Source organism: Pelobates fuscus, chromosome 7 (genome assembly GCF_036172605.1).
Source record: "Pelobates fuscus isolate aPelFus1 chromosome 7, aPelFus1.pri, whole genome shotgun sequence".
Classification (NCBI taxonomy): Eukaryota; Metazoa; Chordata; class Amphibia; order Anura; family Pelobatidae; genus Pelobates; species Pelobates fuscus.
In genome coordinates this window covers 3,592,920-3,614,873 of record NC_086323.1, presented here as the reverse complement: position 1 = coordinate 3,614,873, position 21,954 = coordinate 3,592,920, and the positions used below count along the sequence as shown (strand labels likewise).

Genomic DNA, 21,954 nt, shown 5'->3' with positions numbered 1-21,954 from the left:
GGATGTGGCGCAGGCGCAGTGTGTTGGTGGATGTGGCGCAGGCGCAGTGTGTTGGTGGATGTGACGCAGGCGCAGTGTGTTGGTGGATGTGACGCAGGCGCAGTGTGTTGGTGGATGTGACGCAGGCGCAGTGTGTTGGTGGATGTGACGCAGGCGCAGTGTGTTGGTGGATGTGGCGCAGGCGCAGTGTGTTGGTGGATGTGGCGCAGGCGCAGTGTGTTGGTGGATGTGACGCAGGCGCAGTGTGTTGGTGGATGTGACGCAGGCGCAGTGTGTTGGTGGATGTGACGCAGGCGCAGTGTGTTGGTGGATGTGACGCAGGCGCAGTGTGTTGGTGGATGTGACGCAGGCGCAGTGTGTTGGTGGATGTGGCGCAGGCGCAGTGAGGGGTTCGGTGTCGGGTGTCTCGGTTCCGGCTGGCGCTCGGTCGGGCGGTGTATTCGGGTCTCTCGCTCTCTCTCGGCTCCATGGCTGCCGCCGGGGGCCCCTGACTGGATCTCGGGGTTCACATGGCGCCCCGGGGGGGGCGGGGGGTCGGTCTCCGGGGGGGGGCCCTGTGAGGGGCCACAGGAGAGGAATGGCCGACCCTCTGCGGAGAACCCTGTCCAAACTGCGGGGGAAGAGAACCAAGAAGGGCACCGACTGTAACGGAGAAGGTAAATGGGCCCCTGGGGGCCACAACACCAAGGAATGCAGAGCCTCGGCCGCAGAGGGGGACAGGAAATGGGGGGTCACACCAGGGGCCACAGAGGGGGATAGGAAATGGGAGTACACACAAGGTGACAGGAAATGGGGGTACACACCAGGGACCAGAGAGGGGGACAGTAAATTGGGGTACACACCAGGTACCAGAGAGGGGGACAGTAAATTGGGGTACACACCAGGGGCCACAGAGGGGGACATGAAATGGGGGGTCACACCAGGGGCCACAGAGGGGGACATGAAATGGGGGGTCACACCAGGGGCCACAGAGGGGGACAGGAAATGGGGGTACACACCATGGGCCATAGAGGAGTGCAAGGGGGGCAGTAACTGGGGGTTCAGGACAGGAGCTAAAGAGGAGTGCAAGGGGGATAGTAACTGGGGGTTCAGGACAGGAGCTACAGAGGAGTGCAAGGGGGACAGTAACTGGGGGTTCAGGACAGGAGCTACAGAGGAGTGCAAGGGGGACAGTAACTGGGGGTACAGACCAGTGGCCACAGAGGAGTGCAAGGGGGACAGTAACTGGGGGTACAGACCAGGGGCCACAGAGGAGGGCAAGGGGGGCAGTAACTGGGGGTACAGGACAGGAGCTACAGAGGAGTGCAAGGGGGACAGTAACTGGGGGTACAGGACAGGAGCTACAGAGGAGTGCAAGGGGGACAGTAACTGGGGGTACAGGACAGGAGCTACAGAGGAGTGCAAGGGGGACAGTAACTGGGGGTTCAGGACAGGAGCTACAGAGGAGTGCAAGGGGGACAGTAACTGGGGGTACAGACCAGTGGCCACAGATGAGTGCAAGGGGGACAGTAACTGGGGGTACAGACCAGGGGCCACAGAGGAGTGCAAGGGGTACAGGACAGGCGCTACAGAGGAGTGCAAGGGGGACAGTAACTGGGGGTACAGACCAGGGGCCACAGAGTCGTGCAAGGGGGACAGTAACTGGGGGTTCAGGACAGGAGCTACAGAGGAGTGCAAGGGGAACAGTAACTGGGGGTTCAGGACAGGAGCTACAGAGGAGTGCAAGGGGAACAGTAACTGGGGGTACACACCAGGGCCAACAGAGTCGTGCAAGGGGGACAGTAACTGGGGGTTCAGGACAGGAGCTACAGAGGAGTGCAAGGGGGACAGTAACTGGGGGTTCAGGACAGGAGCTACAGAGGAGTGCAAAGGGGACAGTAACTGGGGGTTCAGGACAGGCGCTACAGAGGGATGCAGTGGAGATAGGGTCTGGGGGTACACAACAGCTGCTATAGAGGGGTGTAATGGAGACATGATCTGGGGCTACAGAGTAGGAGCCACATTGGGCTGCAATAAGGACAGAATGTTGGGGTACAGAGCAAAGGCTACAGAGAGGTTCAATGAGGACCATTTTAGGGGGGACAGGACAGGAGCCATAGAGGGGTTCAATGAGGACATTGTCTGGGGGCACAGGACAGGAGCTGTAGAGGGGTGCAATGAGGGCAGTGTCTGGGGGCACATGACAGGAGCCATAGAGGGGTGCAATGAGGGCAGTGTCTGGGGGCACAGGACAGGAGCCGTAGAGGGGTGCAATGAGGGCAGTGTCTGGGGGCACAGGACAGGAGCCATAGAGGGGTGCAATGAGGGCAGTGTCTGGGGGCACGGGACAGGAGCCTTAAAAGGGTGCAATGGGGACAGTATCACGGGGTGCAATGGGTACATACTATTGGGGTACAGGGCTGGGAACACAGAAGGGTGCAATAAGGACATAGCAGGGGCCACAGATGGGTCTATGGTGTATGGAAGCAGAGCAGGAAGTGCTAAGAAGTGCAGTAAGATTAGTGAGTGGGGGTGCTATGACCTAGATGCACAAGAGTCTATGGTGGACTGTGCCAGGTGGAGTGATCATGGGAGATATGATGGAGGAAGTACTTGTGGAAGCCATGTAGGGCCTGCTCAGAATTGTGGGACTGGGGGTATCTGCGGGAGATATGCAGGGGCTGGCAAGGAAAGTGGGGGTACCTGTGGGAGCTATGCAGGAGCTGGCAAGGAAGGTGAAGGTACATGGGGGGACTATGCAAGGCCTGGCAAGGAAGGTGGAGGTACATGGGGGGGCTATGCAGGGTCTGGCAAGGAACGTGGGGGTACATGGGGGGGCTATGCAGGGCCAGGCAAGGAAAGGAATGGTGGTAGTACCTGGGGTTGCAGACCAGAAGCTGTATTGTTGAGCCACAATAATAATAATAACTATACTTTTCCCCTGAATTTGGGGACAGCTGACCTCTATCCAGATGGGGTGCCCACTTCCTGTAGTAATGTTATCAATGGGTCGTTGGGTGATTTCTGCTCACCCACACCTTTCAGTGTTGAGTCTCCAAGTCACCATGGTTATTACTGTCATGGAGAATATTTCAAACGTCTGATTCCTCCAGTGAGCCCCCCACCAAGTGCTTCATTTATGCCGAGACCCAATATTTTGGACTATTGTGTACTTCCTCATGGTACCCAATCACCTTCTTGTACCCCAATGTTTGTGTTCCCTCGGCAGTTGCAGCCCAATGGTCCTCAGGAGCCTTATACTGAGGCTGGATCTTGTGAGTCTGTGTACAGTGGTGGGTTTTTAGGTGTGAGTGGGTCTGCAGTTAACTCACAGCCCCACGTCCACTGTTTGGAATTTACTGACCTGGAAGGTGGCACTTCTTGTGTCTCCCCCCAAAACCACTCAGAAGACAGTGAGGAAGATGATTACTATGATAATGGAAATTTGTTGATAAATGCTCAGTATAATCCCACGGAGTCCATTCCCTCTCAGAACCTTTGTTCTGGCTTCCAGCAGAGGACGGACAGGGTAAATATTTACATGGAAGCTGACCGGCTGAGGTCCAAGTTACAGGAGGCCTACTATTTACTCATTCACTCCATGCATGACATGCCTCTGGGACCATCAGCTGACATTCTACCTTGTAACTCTCAATCCCGGGACAATGTGTATTCCCAGGCCTCGGTCAGAGGGCTAGAACGTGATTCCGGTTCCTCCTATGAAGTAAGTTTGAGATGTGCTTCTCACAGTGAGATGGGGTCCCTCAGAGCCTTGGGGACAAGGGACATTAATTTTCTGCAAGCTGGAAGTAAAAGTTTGGATGCGTTGCCTATCGTGTCACACTCAGGACAAGACACCTTGTACAGATGTCACAGTGACAGCCTATTAAAGTACAATTTGTCCTCTGATTATGGCTTTAAGCACCACGAGGGGAGGGCAGGACCTCGGGCCAACCAATGCCCACTGATCTGGAGGGACTCGTGGAGTGCCAGTCAATCGGATTCCATGCATGACATGCCAAGTGACTGTGGCAGTGATAGCAATGCTAATTCAGAGAGCCATGAGGTTTCACGCAAACAGACAGGATTAACGGTCACAAAAATGCAGAAATGGATGTACAAAGGCCGCTTGTTATCTTTGGAGATGAAGGAACGCATCACTGGATCTTCCCAGCGAGCTGGTGGGTCCTGCAAGTTGGCGTCTAATCGGACTGATGGTAGCGAGTATGACACCCAAACAGTCTCAGGTCCTGTGAAGATGCCTGGAGAGATGGCGAGACCCCCCCTGACAGGTAGGCGAGTCGTGCATGGGCACTGCTCCTGGCTGGGACATGGCCTTCCCATCTTCTCTTCACTGGCTATGGGAGGCTCAGAAAGCCCTAATTTTCTTTACTACTAACAGGTGGCATGGTGGCGGAGCTCTTGTATACCTGCAACAGGTTCTCTTCCAGATTGCATGAACCTCTGATGTTAGACGGGGATCAGACGGGGACATGTAAGATGTTCAGCCTGCTTTTACTGTTTATGTGCTGTCCGATATTTGCATTAAGCGTTGTGCTTACACACTGTTTATTGAATAGCGCGGTGAATGTTTAGCTTGCAGGTCCTGTGCCCATTGCTGCTTTATTCAGAATGTAAAACATAGGGTTAAACTAGTTGCTGTGTGTTTTAATCGTGAGGCAGACTGGACCTGGTGAATTCCTCCGTCGCGTCTGCCAGAGATTACCATATAAAGTGTGTTTCTCTCTCTCTCTCTCTCTCTCTCTCTCTCTCACTCACACACACACACACACAGTGCGCCAAGCGGGCGATCTCCCAATACAGTGCACGATATCCACAGACCTGCTGTAACCTCGATCAATTAGCACTTTCACACACTAAGATCAAGAGACAAATTGTACTGTTATAAGTAGCAATTAGTAAACAGTGTGCGCTGCGCCTTGTAATGGCTGCTGTTAGTGCGGGCACCAGGCTTGGCATTAAATGATGCTGCACAAACCCTTAGATCAAGCCGAGCCTGCGATAATAGGCACTCAGTTGGTTGTTCAGTATATACAGTGCATTATAAATTGGACTAAAAATACAGAAACTGTGACTGCAGCAGAGCTGTGGAATTTTTACACTGAGAGGGCAAGCGGTGACTTTGGCCGCAGAGCTCTGTTAGGAGTTATTTTCTAGCTGTGCCAATCTGGGATGTGCTGTTTGGGCAATGACCGATCAAGTCCTCTTTTATTTAGGGTTTATCCTGTGCCTTCCTGATCTTAAAGGGGCCAAAACAACTACAGCTTAGTGTATAGTATACCGCTTAAAGGGACACTATACTACCCAAAACAACTACAGCTTAGTGTATAGTATACCGCTTAAAGGGACACTATACTACCCAAAACAACTACAGCTTAGTGTATAGTATACCGCTTAAAGGGACACTATAGTCACCAAAACAACTACAGCTTAGTGTATAGTATACCGCTTAAAGGGACCCTATAGTCACCAAAACAACTACAGCTTAGTGTATAGTATACCGCTTAAAGGGACACTATACTACCCAAAACAACTACAGCTTAGTGTATAGTATACCGCTTAAAGGGACACTATACTACCCAAAACAACTACAGCTTAGTGTATAGTATACCGCTTAAAGGGACACAATAGTCACCAAAACAACTACAGCTTAGTGTATAGTATACCGCTTAAAGGGACCCTATAGTCACCAAACAACTACAGCTTAGTGTATAGTATACCGCTTAAAGGGACACAATAGTCACCAAAACAACTACAGCTTAATGTATAGTATACCGCTTAAAGGGACCCTATAGTCACCAAACAACTACAGCTTAGTGTATAGTATACCGCTTAAAGGGACACAATAGTCACCAAAACAACTACAGCTTAGTGTATAGTATACCGCTTAAAGGGACCCTATAGTCACCAAAACAACTACAGCTTAGTGTATAGTATACCGCTTAAAGGGACCCTATAGTCACCAAAACAACTACAGCTTGGTGTATAGTATACCGCTTAAAGGGACACAATAGTCACCAAAACAACTACAGCTTAGTGTATAGTATACCGCTTAAAGGGACCCTATAGTCACCAAACAACTACAGCTTAGTGTATAGTATACCGCTTAAAGGGACACAATAGTCACCAAAACAACTACAGCTTAATGTATAGTATACCGCTTAAAGGGACCCTATAGTCACCAAACAACTACAGCTTAGTGTATAGTATACCGCTTAAAGGGACACAATAGTCACCAAAACAACTACAGCTTAGTGTATAGTATACCGCTTAAAGGGACCCTATAGTCACCAAAACAACTACAGCTTAGTGTATAGTATACCGCTTAAAGGGACCCTATAGTCACCAAAACAACTACAGCTTGGTGTATAGTATACCGCTTAAAGGGACACTATACTCACCAAAACAACTACAGCTTAGTGTATAGTATACCGCTTAAAGGGACCCTATAGTCACCAAAACAACTACAGCTTAGTGTATAGTATACCGCTTAAAGGGACCCTATAGTCACCAAAACAACTACAGCTTAGTGTATAGTATACCGCTTAAAGGGACCCTATAGTCACCAAAACAACTACAGCTTAGTGTATAGTATACCGCTTAAAGGGACCCTATAGTCACCAAAACAACTACAGCTTAGTGTATAGTATACCGCTTAAAGGGACCCTATAGTCACCAAAACAACTACAGCTTAGTGTATAGTATACTGCTTAAAGGGACACTATAGTCACCAAAACAACTACAGCTTAGTGTATAGTATACTGCTTAAAGGGACACTATACTCACCAAAACAACTACAGCTTAGTGTATAGTATACCGCTTAAAGGGACACTATACTCACCAAAACAACTACAGCTTAGTGTATAGTATACCGCTTAAAGGGACACTATACTCACCAAAACAACTACAGCTTAGTGTATAGTATACCGCTTAAAGGGTCACTATAGTCACCAAAACAACTACAGCTTAGTGTATAGTATACCGCTTAAAGGGACACTATAGTCACCAAAACAACTACAGCTTAGTGTATAGTATACCGCTTAAAGGGACACTATACTCACCAAAACAACTACAGCTTAGTGTATAGTATACCGCTTAAAGGGACACTATAGTCACCAAAACAACTACAGCTTAGTGTATAGTATACCGCTTAAAGGGACACAATAGTCACCAAAACTACAGCTTAGTGTATAGTATACCGCTTAAAGGGACACTATAGTCACCAAAACTACAGCTTAATGTATAGTATACCGCTTAAAGGGACCCTATAGTCACCAAAACAACTACAGCTTAGTGTATAGTATACCGCTTAAAGGGACACTATAGTCACCAAAACTACAGCTTAAGGTATAGTATACCGCTTAAAGGGACCCTATAGTCACCAAAACAACTACAGCTTAGTGTATAGTATACCGCTTAAAGGGACCCTATAGTCACCAAAACAACTACAGCTTAGTGTATAGTATACCGCTTAAAGGGACACTATAGTCACCAAAACAACTACAGCTTAGTGTATAGTATACCGCTTAAAGGGACCCTATAGTCACCAAAAACAACTACAGCTTAGTGTATAGTATACCACTTAAAGGGACACTATACTCACCAAAACAACTACAGCTTAGTATATAGTATACCGCTTAAAGGGACACTATACTACCCAAAACAACTACAGCTTAGTGTATAGTATACCGCTTAAAGGGACACTATAGTCACCAAAACAACTACAGCTTAGTGTATAGTATACCGCTTAAAGGGACCCTATAGTCACCAAAACAACTACAGCTTAGTGTATAGTATACCGCTTAAAGGGACACTATATTCACCAAAACAACTACAGCTTAGTGTATAGTATACCGCTTAAAGGGACACTATAGTCACCAAAACAACTACAGCTTAGTGTATAGTATACAGCTTAAAAGGACACTATAGTCACCAAAACAACTACAGCTTAATGTATAGTATACCGCTTAAAGGGACACTAGTCACCAAAACAACTACAGCTTAATGTATTGTATACCGCTTAAAGGGACCCTATAGTCGCCAAAACAACTACAGCTTAATGTATAGTATACCGCTTAAAGGGACACTATAGTCACCAAAACAACTACAGCTTAGTGTATAGTATACCGCTTAAAGGGACACTATAGTCACCAAAACAACTACAGCATAGTGTATAGTATACCGCTTAAAGGGACCCTATAGTCGCCAAAACAACTACAGCTTAATGTATAGTATACCGCTTAAAGGGACCCTATAGTCACCAAAACAACTACAGCTTAGTGTATAGTATACCGCTTAAAGGGACCCTATAGTCACCAAAACAACTACAGCATAGTGTATAGTATACCGCTTAAAGGGACACTATAGTCTCCAAAACAACTACAGCTTAGTGTATAGTATACCGCTTAAAGAGACCCTATAGTCGCCAAAACAACTACAGCTTAATGTATAGTATACCGCTTAAAGGGACACTATACTCACCAAAACAACTACAGCATAGTGTATAGTATACCGCTTAAAGGGACACTATAGTCGCCAAAACAACTACAGCTTAGTGTATAGTATACCGCTTAAAGGGACACTATAGTCACCAAAACAACTACAGCTTAGTGTATAGTATACCGCTTAAAGGGACCATATAGTCACCAAAACAACTACAGCTTAGTGTATAGTATACCGCTTAAAGGGACCATATAGTCACCAAAACTACAGCTTAGTGTATAGTATACCGCTTAAAGGGTCACTATTGTCACCAAAACAACTACAGCTTAGTGTATAGTATACCGCTTAAAGGGACACTATAGTCGCCAAAACAACTACAGCTTAGTGCAGGGGTAGGCAACCTTCGGCTCTACAGATGTTTTGGACTACATCTCCCATAATGCTTTTACAGCCATATTGCTGGCAAAGCATCAAGGGAGATGTAGTCCACAACATCTGTAGAGCCGAAGGTTGCCTACCCCTGGCTTAGTGTATAGTATACCGCTTAAAGGGACCCTATAGTCACCAAAACAACTACAGCTTAGTGTATAGTATACCGCTTAAAGGGACACTATAGTCGCCAAAACAACTACAGCTTAGTGCAGGGGTAGGCAACCTTCGGCTCTACAGATGTTTTGGACTACATCTCCCATAATGCTTTTACAGCCATATTGCTGGCAAAGCATCAAGGGAGATGTAGTCCACAACATCTGTAGAGCCGAAGGTTGCCTACCCCTGGCTTAGTGTATAGTATACCGCTTAAAGGGACCCTATAGTCACCAAAACAACTACAGCATAGTGTATAGTATACCGCTTAAAGGGACCCTATAGTCACCAAAACTACAGTTGAGAGTATAATGGCTCCCTTCAGGCATTTTCAGAGAAAAGACAGTGTTTACATTGACACCTCCATGTGGCCACTCCTTAGATGGCCCTGGAGGTGCTTCCTGGGTCAGTGCTGCACAGTTGTCTAAACATCGGACAGTTTGATGTCACAAAGGGGGCAGAGCCAGTGCCGGCAGACTCCCAAAGGTGAGTTTTTTTTTTTTTTTTTTGTATTTTTTTTTTTTTGAATATTTTTATTGACGTCACAAAAAAGGCATAATACCGGGTGATAGATGTAGTATATGGTTGCCTGCGCAGAGGCATATATGTTAGAATCTACAGGCATTTAATGAAATTCAATACATTGTGCGGTACGGTAATCGCATATGGTAACATTATACGAGACATGCGTCGCGTTGAGATGAAGAATCCTATTAACAGTATTAATCGCAAAATGAGAGCATAGTCGTCAGAGCTGATAGCATATACGTATGCCTCAATGTGCATGGTTATTGCAATGTTTAGATTGAATCGGATTGGTTTACGTCTTATAATGCAATCGCCTGGTTATTGTAGTGAACAGCCATGTATAGCATATGCAATCTGAAGCTGATGCGAAGGGCAAATATAGAGCAATTAAGCCGTGACGTAAAAGGCTCATTGACTAAGCAAGTAACAGTAAATTTTAGCCCCTGTAGGAGCATTTTTGCATTTTTAAGCAAAACAAATGTGCAATTTCCGCTGGCAACTTAAACCGTTTCTACATGACAGAGTAAGAACATTTTCGCAGCAATCATGAATTTAAAAATGTGTATAGACAGAACATCCTAGTATGCATCAAACTCTAGTTAGGCGAGCCGCCATATGAATTCGAAATGAAATGATCATACTCTATTGCGCGGTCTGTTCTCTGACAAAGATCTATATAGATTAGAAGAGAACATATGCAATGTATGAACATTTATTAGTGTGGAGATTTGAATATTATTCCCTGCATTCAGGAAGGACATGCATATTTATATTGATCTCTTGCATTAGGAAGTAAATGCAATTTTAGAATAATAATAATAATAATATTAATAATAATAATATATATATATATATATATATATATATATATATAATGCTATACAAGGTGGCCCTGTCAATCCTTTGAGCCGTCTTACACAATGCAGGTATAAGAAAAAGAAGGGAAAAAAAAAAATAAATTGGAAAATTTGAGTTGCTTCACTGGACCGGGTGATTTCGGCCCCCTGTGTGAGAGGACTGTCCAGTGTAAGACTTCCAGCTGCTTAGTTAGTGTGTCCGCGGGCTACTCTCCAGTATGGCTGCGCCGTAGGTTATTATGGGGTTTGTGTGCGCTCAGTGGGACAGTTGTTCCCACCTGAGTCCCCCCAGCTCCTCCTGTCACGGCAGGTCCCCCTCCTACCCCCCCAAGGCTTGCGTCCGTGCCCGCGGTAAGCTCCACCTTGAGGTGGGCACTCAGAGGCCACAGTTGTCTAGCTTCTCTCCCCCCCCCCCCCCCCTGTAGGATCAGCCAGGGCTCCAGCCTCCTGCACCTCCCCAGCTGCAGCAGAGCCCCCCTGGAGCTCCAGTCCCGACGTGCTTCTCCCGCCTCCGGTCTCATACATGGGCGCCATGTGCGTCCCTCCGGCCACCGGTCCGCCGAGGAGTCCGCACCCTGTAGCGCCACAGGGCTCTCAGATGTAGGGGCATATTCTCTGGACCACCCCCAAATCCAGAGGTCAGAGCCAGCTCCGTGCCGACCGGTCCGCCGCCTTTGGGGCTCGGTCACGGGACTTTCCGTTCTGGGGGCTGGGAGTTCTCAGCCTGGGCCTCAGTCGCGTGCGCGCAGGTTGCCCCTCGCTGTATTAACGTGGAGTGTCCGTCGGCCATTTTAGCTCCATGTGGGCCGTTTCTCCTGCTTCTCCTCTTCCTGTTGCCTGCTCCTGTAGCGTGTCGAAATAAGGTGAGTTTTAATCTTTTTATAGGAGGGTTGGGAGGGAGGGAGGGAGGGAGGGGGGGGGGGCGGTTAGTTTAGCACTGTAGGATCAGGAATACATGTTTTTGCTCCCGACCCTATAGTGATCCTTTAGCACACTTGTTACCTGGAGCCCAGAAATGTACTCACATCAGTTGACTAAGAATCCAATCTAAATGCGAGGAAAATACTCCTTTTACCTGTTTGTATTTGTTTTGTGCCCTTACTGCCAAGAGATTTCTCCCACTTGAAATATCAAATCTATGGCTCAGCGTTTTGTATATTAGTGTAAAAATGTCGGACTTCCTGATCAGAGAAATCAAACGGTCGCTATGAGAACGTTAATTCCTCGTTGCCAGATGGACAGATCAGAGAAGGGGTTAAATCGAAATCTAGTGTATTATCTCCCCTGGAATGCTCCGATCGCCGAGTGCGGTCCCTTGTCACAGAGCCTCCAACATAATGCTGTCTCGGTCCCACTGTCTTGGGGAAATATTTATTCCAACACTTTGTGTGCAGACGTTTTGCATTTAAAACTCGGCTACGTGTTTTGTTTTCCCCCAAACCCTCAGTTAAACTCTTTTGCCTTTTTGTGTAAATTGTAAATCCATCCCGCAGTACCGTCTCGTGCCAAACAAACTGCCGTAGGCTGAAAAGGACTGGAATTTTGAGTTGTTGCTACAAGTCCCAGGGTTAGCAGAGAATTTGGGAGAATTTATCGCTTCGTAGCGAGGGCAACTTGTAGGTACCTGGATGTGGTTCCGTTTAGAACGTGTGTGTGTTCTGCGCATTCCTGAAATGGAGAACGTGTGAGCGCTCTCGGTCCTGGCTAAGCTTCATATTTCTAGAAGATTTGGAAAGTGTCCTCCTCTACAACTATTTTGTTCTTTGGGTCACTTTGGGGATATTAGAGCTCGCCTGCAGCCATGCAAATATCCCCCTCGCCCTCCCCCAATGGTTTGTATGCCGCCAGAGGCGTGGGAATGGCAAAAAATGCACTGAAAAACCTGCGTGTCCTTGTGCAGTTTCATAGACTTCTTGGGGGATAACACAGCTTTATGCCTAAACATGGGCACAGCATTCATTTCATGTGAAAATAGACATGAACTCCGTGTTGGGGTGGGTTGGAGCCTCTCCATCATGCCCTCATTCATTATATACTGTTTAATATTGTCTTCGCTTTAAACCGCTCTCCTGACAACGCAGAATCCTTGTATTTATTTAAACGCTGCTTTACCACAAAGAGTAATCGATGGTCTCTTCACTAAACCATGAATGGTAGAAATGTAAAACAAAATGTAGCTGAATTGTAGTCATTTATTAAAGAAACACTATAGTTTTACGAATACTATTTTGCCTTACATCTTGCAATTGGTTTTCAGTTAACTACCGTATATACTCGAGTATAAGCCGACCCGAATATAAGCCGAGGCCCCTAATTTTACCCCAAAAAACTGGGAAAACTTATTGACTCGAGTATAAGACTAGGGTGAGAAATGCAGCAGCTACTGGTAAATTTCTAAATAAAATTAGATCCTAAAAAAAAATATATTAATTGAATATTTATTTACAGTGTGTGTATAATGAATGCAGTGTGTGTGTATGAGTGCAGCGTGTGTATGAGTGCAGCGTGTGTATGAGTGCAGCGTGTGTATGAGTGCAGCGTGTGTATGAGTGCAGCGTGTGTATGAGTGCAGCGTGTGTATGAGTGCAGCGTGTGTATATGAATGCAGCGTGTGTATATGAATGCAGCGTGTGTATATGAGTGCAGCGTGTGTGTATGAGTGCAGCGTGTGTGTATGAGTGCAGCGTGAGTGTATGAGTGCAGTGTGTGTGTTGCAGAGCCTTGGTGGGGGATGGGCAATTTTTTTATTATTATTATTATTTTAATATTTTTTTATTATTATTTAATATTTTTATTTATTTAATTTAATTTTTTATTATTTTTGTATTATTATTAAATTTTTCTTTTTTTTATTACTACTAATTATTTTTTTTTCGTCCCCCCTCCCTGCTTGATACATGGCAGGGAGGGGGGCTCTCCTTCCCTGGTGGTCCAGCATTGGCAGTTCAGTGGGGGGCTGTGGGGGCTGTGAGAGATGTTACTTACCTCTCCTGCAGCTCCTGTCAGCTCTCTCCTCCTCTGCGCCGTCCGTGCAGCTCCCTCTGTCAGCTCCCACTGTAAGTCTCGCGAGAGCCGCGGCTCTCGCGAGACTTACACTGGGAGCTGACCAAGGTGCTGAACGGACGGCGCGGAGGAGGAGAGAGCTGACAGGAGCTGCAGGAGAGGTAAGTAAACTCTCTTACAGCCACCACAGCCCCAGTCTGTGACTATTGACTCGAGTATAAGCCGAGTTGGGGTTTTTTAGCACAAAAAATGTGCTAAAAAACTCGGCTTATACTCGAGTATATACGGTAATAGCTATTTAATGCGTAAACATTAAGGTCGCACATAAACCTTGTAAGTATCCAACAATATTACAGGGCGGGGGGTCTGGTAGAATGCGGTGCATGTAAAGGGAGTAGGGGGGGTCTGGTAGAATGCAGTGCCTGTAACGGGGGAGGGGGAGAGTCTGGTAGAATGCGGTGCCTGTAACGGGGGGAGAGTCTGGTAGAATGTGGTGCCTGTAACGGGGGGAAGAGTCTGGTGGAATGCGGTGCCTGTAACGGGGGGAAGAGTCTGGTAGAATGCGGTGCCTGTAACGGGGGGGAAGAGTCTGGTAGAATGCGGTGCCTGTAACGGGGGGGAAGAGTCTGGTGGAATGCGGTGCCTGTAACGGGGGGAAGAGTCTGGTAGAATGCGGTGCCTGTAACGGGGGGGAAGAGTCTGGTAGAATGCGGTGCCTGTAACGGGGGGGAAGAGTCTGGTAGAATGCGGTGCCTGTAACGGGAGGGAAGAGTCTGGTAGAATGCGGTGCCTGTAACGGGGGGGAAGAGTCTGGTAGAATGCGGTGCCTGTAACGGGGGGGAAGAGTCTGGTAGAATGCGGTGCCTGTAACGGGGGGGAAGAGTCTGGTAGAATGCGGTGCCTGTAACGGGGGGGAAGAGTCTGGTAGAATGCGGTGCCTGTAACGGGGGGGAAGAGTCTGGTAGAATGCGGTGCCTGTAACGGGGGGAAGAGTCTGGTAGAATGCGGTGCCTGTAACGGGGGGAAGAGTCTGGTAGAATGCGGTGCCTGTAACGGGGGGAAGAGTCTGGTAGAATGCGGTGCCTGTAACGGGGGGAAGAGTCTGGTAGAATGCGGTGCCTGTAACGGGAGGAAGAGTCTGGTAGAATGCGGTGCCTGTAACGGGGGGAAGAGTCTGGTAGAATGCGGTGCCTGTAACGGGGGGGGGAAGAGTCTGGTAGAATGCGGTGCCTGTAACGGGAGGAAGAGTCTGGTAGAATGCGGTGCCTGTAACGGGGGGAAGAGTCTGGTAGAATGCGGTGCCTGTAACGGGGGGGGAAGAGTCTGGTAGAATGCGGTGCCTGTAACGGGAGGAAGAGTCTGGTAGAATGCGGTGCCTGTAACGGGGGGAAGAGTCTGGTAGAATGCGGTGCCTGTAACGGGGGGGGGAAGAGTCTGGTAGAATGCGGTGCCTGTAACCGCGGGGAGAGTCTGGTAGAATGCGGTGCCTGTAACCGCGGGGAGAGTCTGGTAGAATGCGGTGCCTGTAACCGCGGGGAGAGTCTGGTAGAATGCGGTGCCTGTACCGGGGGGAGAGTCTGGTAGAATGCAGAGCATGTAACGGGGCGGGTCACACAGTATTGTAGGCTTGAACAAGTCCGGGGGTCCCTGGATTGCACAGAGCTTTGGATGATAAAGGATCAGATCATGTAGCGAGGTTAGTACCTACAATACAGAATGTGATTTTAAAAAAACAAAAACATTTTTTAGGAACAGGTGCTAGGCAGGGTGGCAGTGCAGGTCGGCAGCGGCAGGCTTTGATATAAATGTATTTCTAGACTTCTCTATGCACCAGCTGGTGAGAATGGAATGACTGCGGTTTAACCCCTTAAGGACACATGACATGTGTGACATGTCATGATTCCCTTTTATTCCAGAAGTTTGGTCCTTAAGGGGTTAAATATGTTTCCTGTAAGCTCTCTTTATATAAATTATATATAGAATATTAAGTAACTGTATTTGGATGTAGCTCTGATTGATGGGTGTTGGTTCTCTAGTAGTAATATTTTGTTCCGTTGTGAGGAATTCCCTATTGTTCCCATGTAGTATATTGTATTTTTGATAAAAACCTGGCTGTTCACAGAATATTATAAAGGAGCCGGGGCTCCTACATGTGACTGTTTCTGGTTCATCCAGTTTGGATTTTCCTGGAGTTGGGAGTAATATTTACGTTGAATGATTTCCACCTGGAAATGTGACCAGATTCTATGTCTCAATTCCCCATTCCTTGTATTGGGTGACAGCACATTGCCCTGTGTGCCCACCCTGGCATTCATGTGGATTTCTGAAACCTCTGTGTGCAACATTGCGCTGAGTATTTGCACATCACGCAGTGGGTCAGGGCTGAGGGTTCGCTCGCCACGCAGTGGGTCAGGGCTGAGGGTTCGCTCGCCACGCGATGGGTCAGGGCTGAGGGTTCGCTCGCCACGCAGTGGGTCAGGGCTGAGGGTTCGCTCGCCACGCAGTGGGTCAGGGCTGAGGGTTCGCTCGCCACGCGATGGGTCAGGGCTGAGGGTTCGCTCGCCACGCGATGGGTCAGGGCTGAGGGTTCGCTCGCCACGCGATGGGTCAGGGCTGAGGGTTCGCTCGCCACGCGATGGGTCAGGGCTGAGGGTTCGCTCGCCACGCGGTGGGTCAGGGCTGAGGGTTCGCTCGCCACGCGGTGGGTCAGGGCTGAGGGTTCGCTCGCCACGCGGTGGGTCAGGGCTGAGGGTTCGCTCGCCACGCGATGGGTCAGGGCTGAGGGTTCGCTCGCCACGCGGTGGGTCAGGGCTGAGGGTTCGCTCGCCGCGCGGTGGGTCAGGGCTGAGGGTTCGCTCGCCGCGCGGTGGGTCAGGGCTGAGGGTTCGCTCGCCGCGCGGTGGGTCAGGGCTGAGGGTTCGCTCGCCGCGCGGTGGGTCAGGGCTGAGGGTTCGCTCGCCGCGCGGTGGGTCAGGGCTGAGGGTTCGCTCGCCGCGCGGTGGGTCAGGGCTGAGGGTTCGCTCGCCGCGCGGTGGGTCAGGGCTGAGGGTTCGCTCGCCGCGCGGTGGGTCAGGGCTGAGGGTTCGCTCGCCGCGCGGTGGGTCAGGGCTGAGGGTTCGCTCGCCGCGCGGTGGGTCAGGGCTGAGGGTTCGCTCGCCGCGCGGTGGGTCAGGGCTGAGGGTTCGCTCGCCGCGCGGTGGGTCAGGGCTGAGGGTTCGCTCGCCGCGCGGTGGGTCAGGGCTGAGGGTTCGCTCGCCGCGCGGTGGGTCAGGGCTGAGGGTTCGCTCGCCGCGCGGTGGGTCAGGGCTGAGGGTTCGCTCGCCGCGCGGTGGGTCAGGGCTGAGGGTTCGCTCGCCGCGCGGTGGGTCAGGGCTGAGGGTTCGCTCGCCGCGCGGTGGGTCAGGGCTGAGGGTTCGCTCGCCGCGCGGTGGGTCAGGGCTGTTAAACTCCCGTTTCCGTGAAACACACAGGGCGGTGTTTATCTGGAGGATGGTATATGGTTGCGGCAGGCAGTGCTCTGTATTCTCTGCGTTGGGCGGCTGTGTCTTACTCTATAAAATGACTCCAATGGCCATTATGTGGGGGCTAGACTAAGCTCGTTTGAGCACTGTTCTCTTCTACCTATTGTTCCTGTAACATTTTCTAAGTCTCATTTATTGTTAGATTTAACAATACAAGTTATAATATTGTAAAGCGCTGCTGAATAAGTTGGCGCTATATACATGCCGATAATAACAATCTGCAGGAAAGTCATGTCATTTCCATGGGAATTACTCCACTTTTAACCCTTTGTGTCCGGATTCTTCACACATGGATATTTTTACTTCCATTTGAGCAGTGTTTGGGATAATTTTAGTGATTGTTCGGCCGGTGGTTGTGATACCATCCATCCTCTAAGCTGGTCATATAGGAGCCAAGTGGAGTGGATTAGCGTCTGCAGTGGAGGCGCAGGGAGTGGATTGGCGTCTGCAGTGGAGGCGCAGGGAGTGGATTGGCGTCTGCAGTGGAGGCGCAGGGAGTGGATTGGCGTCTGCAGTGGAGGCGCAGGGAGTGGATTGGCGTCTGCAGTGGAGGCGCAGGGAGTGGATTGGCGTCTGCAGTGGAGGCGCAGGGAGTGGATTGGCGTCTGCAGTGGAGGCGCAGGGAGTGGATTGGCGTCTGCAGTGGGTGGGCCAGTACTGTAATTCCAGCAGTTGCCAGTGCGGAATGACTAGGGTTGTTTTCTGACGGTAGAGTTTCCAGCCGTCTCTGGTTAATGAGAAACCCATTCAGTGACTTTATTTACTGCGCTGTTCCTGGAATGTGTTACATGTGTAAACGTGCCTGTGGTATCCTGCTCCCCGTCATGTCAAAGACTCTCTGTTAGTACTTCAAATAGCATGTCTGGCAAAAACAGAACTGGCAACACTTCCTGCAAAGCAGTGTATACAAACTGACCCCAGAGAGAGATGGCATGAGCGTAATCCAACGTAGCCGCACTCTTACCATCATATGAGTTTTTTATATAGGGAGCTCGACTCACAATCTTATATTCTAGAGGGAATGGGGGACAGGGGAAACACAAGGTACAGGTAGAGCTCGGCTTACAATCTATTGAGAATGTGGACAGGCTAAACACAAGGCATAGAGAGAGCTTGTCTCACAAGTTTACAATCTATTTAGAATGGGGGACAGGGAAACAAGGTATAGAGAGAACTTGGATCACAAGCTTACAATCTATTTAGAATCGGGGACAGGGAAACACAAGGTATAGAGAGAGCTCGGCTCAGAAGCTTACAATCTATAGAGAATGGGTGACGGAGAAACACAAAGTATAGAAAGCTCGGCTCACAAGCTTACAATCTATTGGGGATGGGGAAACACAAGGCATAGAGACTGCTCCGCTCACAAGCTTACAATCTATAGAGAATGGGGATGGAGAAACAAAAGGCATAGAGAGAGCTCGGCTCACAAGCTTACAATCTATAGAGAATGGGGATGGAGAAACACAAGGCATAGAGAGCGAGCTCGTCTCACAAGCTTACAATCTATAGAGAATGGGACGACCAGTTTTTAGGGAGAGTATCTTTATTTGTGATTCCAGAAATACCTGTAATTGATGGCTTTGTGTCTCAATCAGCAGATATTCTGACATCCATAGATAACGGATCTAGCTCTCTGTATTATTAATCGTCAGCCCCTCAGACCTCTGTGTAATTGATTTTTATTGAAATTTTTTTTTTTTTTTATAGATTTAATTGAAAATATCTATACATCATCGATTATCAGAAGGGATATTACAGTCACAGAGGAAAATGAACAAAATCTGCAGAAAAATCTGATTACTGTGTCGAAGAAAAAGAACTGGCTAACGCAGAATACTCCCCAATACCCATCTCGGGGCGAGACTTTCCCTTCCCAGACTCTGAACACTAAAGACCGTTTGTCTCCCATATTAAATGTTGGAGCAGAGAGCCTCAGCAGATCGCCTGAGCTGAGCATTGAGAACCCAGCGACTCCAATGCCTGTGTGTGAGGACAATGACGCTGATGATGAGGGAGAGATTTGGTACAATCCCATCCCAGAAGATGATGATTCGTACCCATGTGATAAGCCGGTGTGTGGGGGGCCAGTGTCTCTGAGCGGTGAGAGTCGGCCTGTAGATTCATTACATTCTTTGGACTATGGTCTCCAGCCTCCCAAGCTCCGAGCTGTGTGCCGAGCATCGACAGAGCAACCTGTGCAGGAGATTCCTACGGATGCGGGTAAGAAAAGTGTACGTTCTGGGCTGGGAGTGGATATCGTGTGCCCATCCCTGCTTGCGGTGTAAGGTTTCATATATGTCACTTGTGTTAGTTGTCTTAGGACATCTTTATGTGCGGCATGTCCGCAATACGCCATTCATAGGAACAGTTTAGATTTTAATTTAAAGAATGCATTTATTTAAAATAAAGATTTGCTCAATGTCTCTCCGGCTGGCCAATATTCTCCCCGGAACTCATATAGCTGTGACACACAGCTCATTGTAGCCAAGCCTGGAGAACCCTGGGAAACCTGTGGATTGCAGTGCTAGAAAGCAAACTGCGACTCCCAGTCATTCCTTGAGCTACCCCTCCAATAAGCCGGGTGGAGAGCAGCACAGGGGGAGCCCTGCTTTCACAAATTCACTGCATAGGATCTCTACTCCTGTTTACATTGACTTGCGAGCGCATGGAATGTCCCTTTAAGTGTGAGTGAGCTCATTCTCCTTATTCAGATCCTGCAGCGGAGGGGCCTCTCTGCTCCATTCCATACAAGGAGTTTAATTGGCCACATCTGGTGACGGCTGCTTTCCGTTTCTTGCACAGAATCTTTCTAAATAGATCCTTCTGTGCAGATACAATGAGTGAGATTGTTCACTGCCAGCATGTGCCACGCATGTTATTTAACCCTTTAAAAGGATGTTAAACCAAACATGAGAGAGGAAATGGTGGCGTTATCTCTGCAGTCTGTGCATCGCTTCTTCATTGTTAGACGTACGTGTGTCTCTGTGTGGATAACACTGCTCTTATTGATTTGGGTAGATAAACAGGGTCAACAAACGCATCAATAGGCTTTCCATATAAACGATCAGATAATTCTACCAACGTTTCTCTATTTTGATTTAAATTGGGAAAAATCTGAGTTTAGTAAATAATACTGACTGTGTTCAGGCTCTAGGAAGGAGCCCCAGCATTTCCAATTGACATTATTTTGTGGATCAAACTAGTAGAGTGAGGTTACGGCTTTAGTCATTTGCACAAATATATTAATCCCTAATTATTTCACATTGTTTGATGGGAATTCCTGTTCTATTGGGGTCAGGCATTTGTATTGAGTGTTTTCACGTGTTAATTTATTTATTTATTTAAGGATCTGGAGTTCCAAGTCCAAGCAAAAGTATGTCCGCATCTGGGACTGAATTTTCTCCTCCGTCTAGTCCCAACCCTTTGAAAAAAGGCAGCAGCATTAGTTGGTCTCTTCCGGATAAAATTAAATCCCCAAGAACTGTACGGAAACTGTCTATGAAGATGAAGAAGATTCCTGAGTTAAGCCGTAAGCTGAGTGTTCGAGGGACATCAAGCAGTGCAGGTTCTGACCACACAGCTTCTGTATTGAAAGGGAACGTCCTACGTGAGAGCCATACATCAGCCTTACCTTCGCCTGGGAATTCTACGGCTGCCAGCAGAAATGTCATCAGCCGTTACCACCTGGACAGCAGTGTATCGTCCCAGCAGAACTACCGGAAGAAACGTTGTGACTCTTCCAACTCCTCGAGTAAAGGAGGTTACCTCAGTGATGGCGACTCTCCTGAGCTCATTGCCAAATCTGGCAAACACGTCTCTGAGAGCAGGTCCGCAAAGGGAAAAGAAGTACTTCCAATAAGTAGTGTAAAAAACGAGATTGACATTGATGCCTTTCGCCATTATAGCTTTTCTGATCAACCCAAGTGCTTTCATTATGTATCAGGACTAATGAGTGCTCATTTTTATGGAGCCGAGGACTTAAAACCACCAAGAATAGACTCAAAAGATGTATTTTGTGCAATTCAAGTGGATTCTGTAAACAAAGCGAGGACTGCACTGCTCACTTGCAGGACAACGTTTCTTGACATGGATCACACGTTTAACATAGAGTTGGAGAACGCACAGCACTTGAAGTTGGTCGTCTTTAGTTGGGATCCAGCACCGAAGAAAAATAGAGTTTGTTGCCATGGTACAGTTGTTCTCCCATCACTTTTTCGGGTGATAAAAACACACCAGCTTGCTGTGAAATTGGAACCTCGTGGTTTAATCTATGTTAAGCTTAATCTTATGGAACAGTGGGACAATTCCTTGGATCGTCTTGGCGTTGATCGGGAGCCAATAATATTTGGGGTAGAAGCTCGAAAAGTGGTTGAAAAAGAAAATGCAGGATTCAAGGTCCCCCTTCTCATGAATAAATGCATCACAGAGATTGAAAAGAGAGGTTGTCAGGTAATATTCTTCTAACTGCGCTGCTGGGAATATCTCACTAATGATTGATAACTGAGCGAATGGATTGGTGTGCGTTTTGTTGAATATGTGAGACTGAACTAGATCTTCAGAAGAAAACACTCTTATTTAATTAGTTTAATGGTTTTAGAATTTGGGAAATAAAACTAATGTGGTATAGCTTCTCCAAAATCTAAACTATATGGAGGCAGGCTGGGTGACTACGCAGGTAAATGGCTGTTTTTTCCAGAATATTGGGGAAGATAACGGCTCATGGGATTCCGTTGTCTGGTGGCATTTCCCATACATCCCTGTTGTGAACTCTCATTTCTCTGGAATTACAGAACAAAAATGGTGTTCTGGACATCCCCTAATTTTCTAGATTAATGAATGCAAGTTGAGGTTGGTATTAACTGGTCGCTGTTTCCTCTGAGGAAAGGGCAGTGTGTATGCCTGGTAGTAGGGATCTGTCTGTACGTAAATATTCATGTAGGGCTGTGTACTTTATTCTTCACCTAGTGAAGCTCCTTTAATAGGGGCCTATGCTGCTTATGGCTCCGGGACGGTAG

General features: G+C 48.0%; 1 protein-coding gene across 1 annotated transcript in view; it reads left to right on the top strand.

The window, feature by feature from the left end:
- Positions 1–396: 396 nt before the first annotated feature.
- SYDE2 (synapse defective Rho GTPase homolog 2) overlaps positions 397–21,954 on the top strand; it is a 56,458-nt gene continuing 34,900 nt past the window's right edge. Inside the window, exons 1-3 of the mRNA XM_063427639.1 lie at positions 397–656; positions 18,647–19,159; positions 20,286–21,388. Of these exons, the coding sequence (XP_063283709.1) occupies positions 578–656; positions 18,647–19,159; positions 20,286–21,388 (1,695 nt within the window). The 5' untranslated portion in view covers positions 397–577. The remainder of the gene's footprint in view (positions 657–18,646; positions 19,160–20,285; positions 21,389–21,954) is intronic.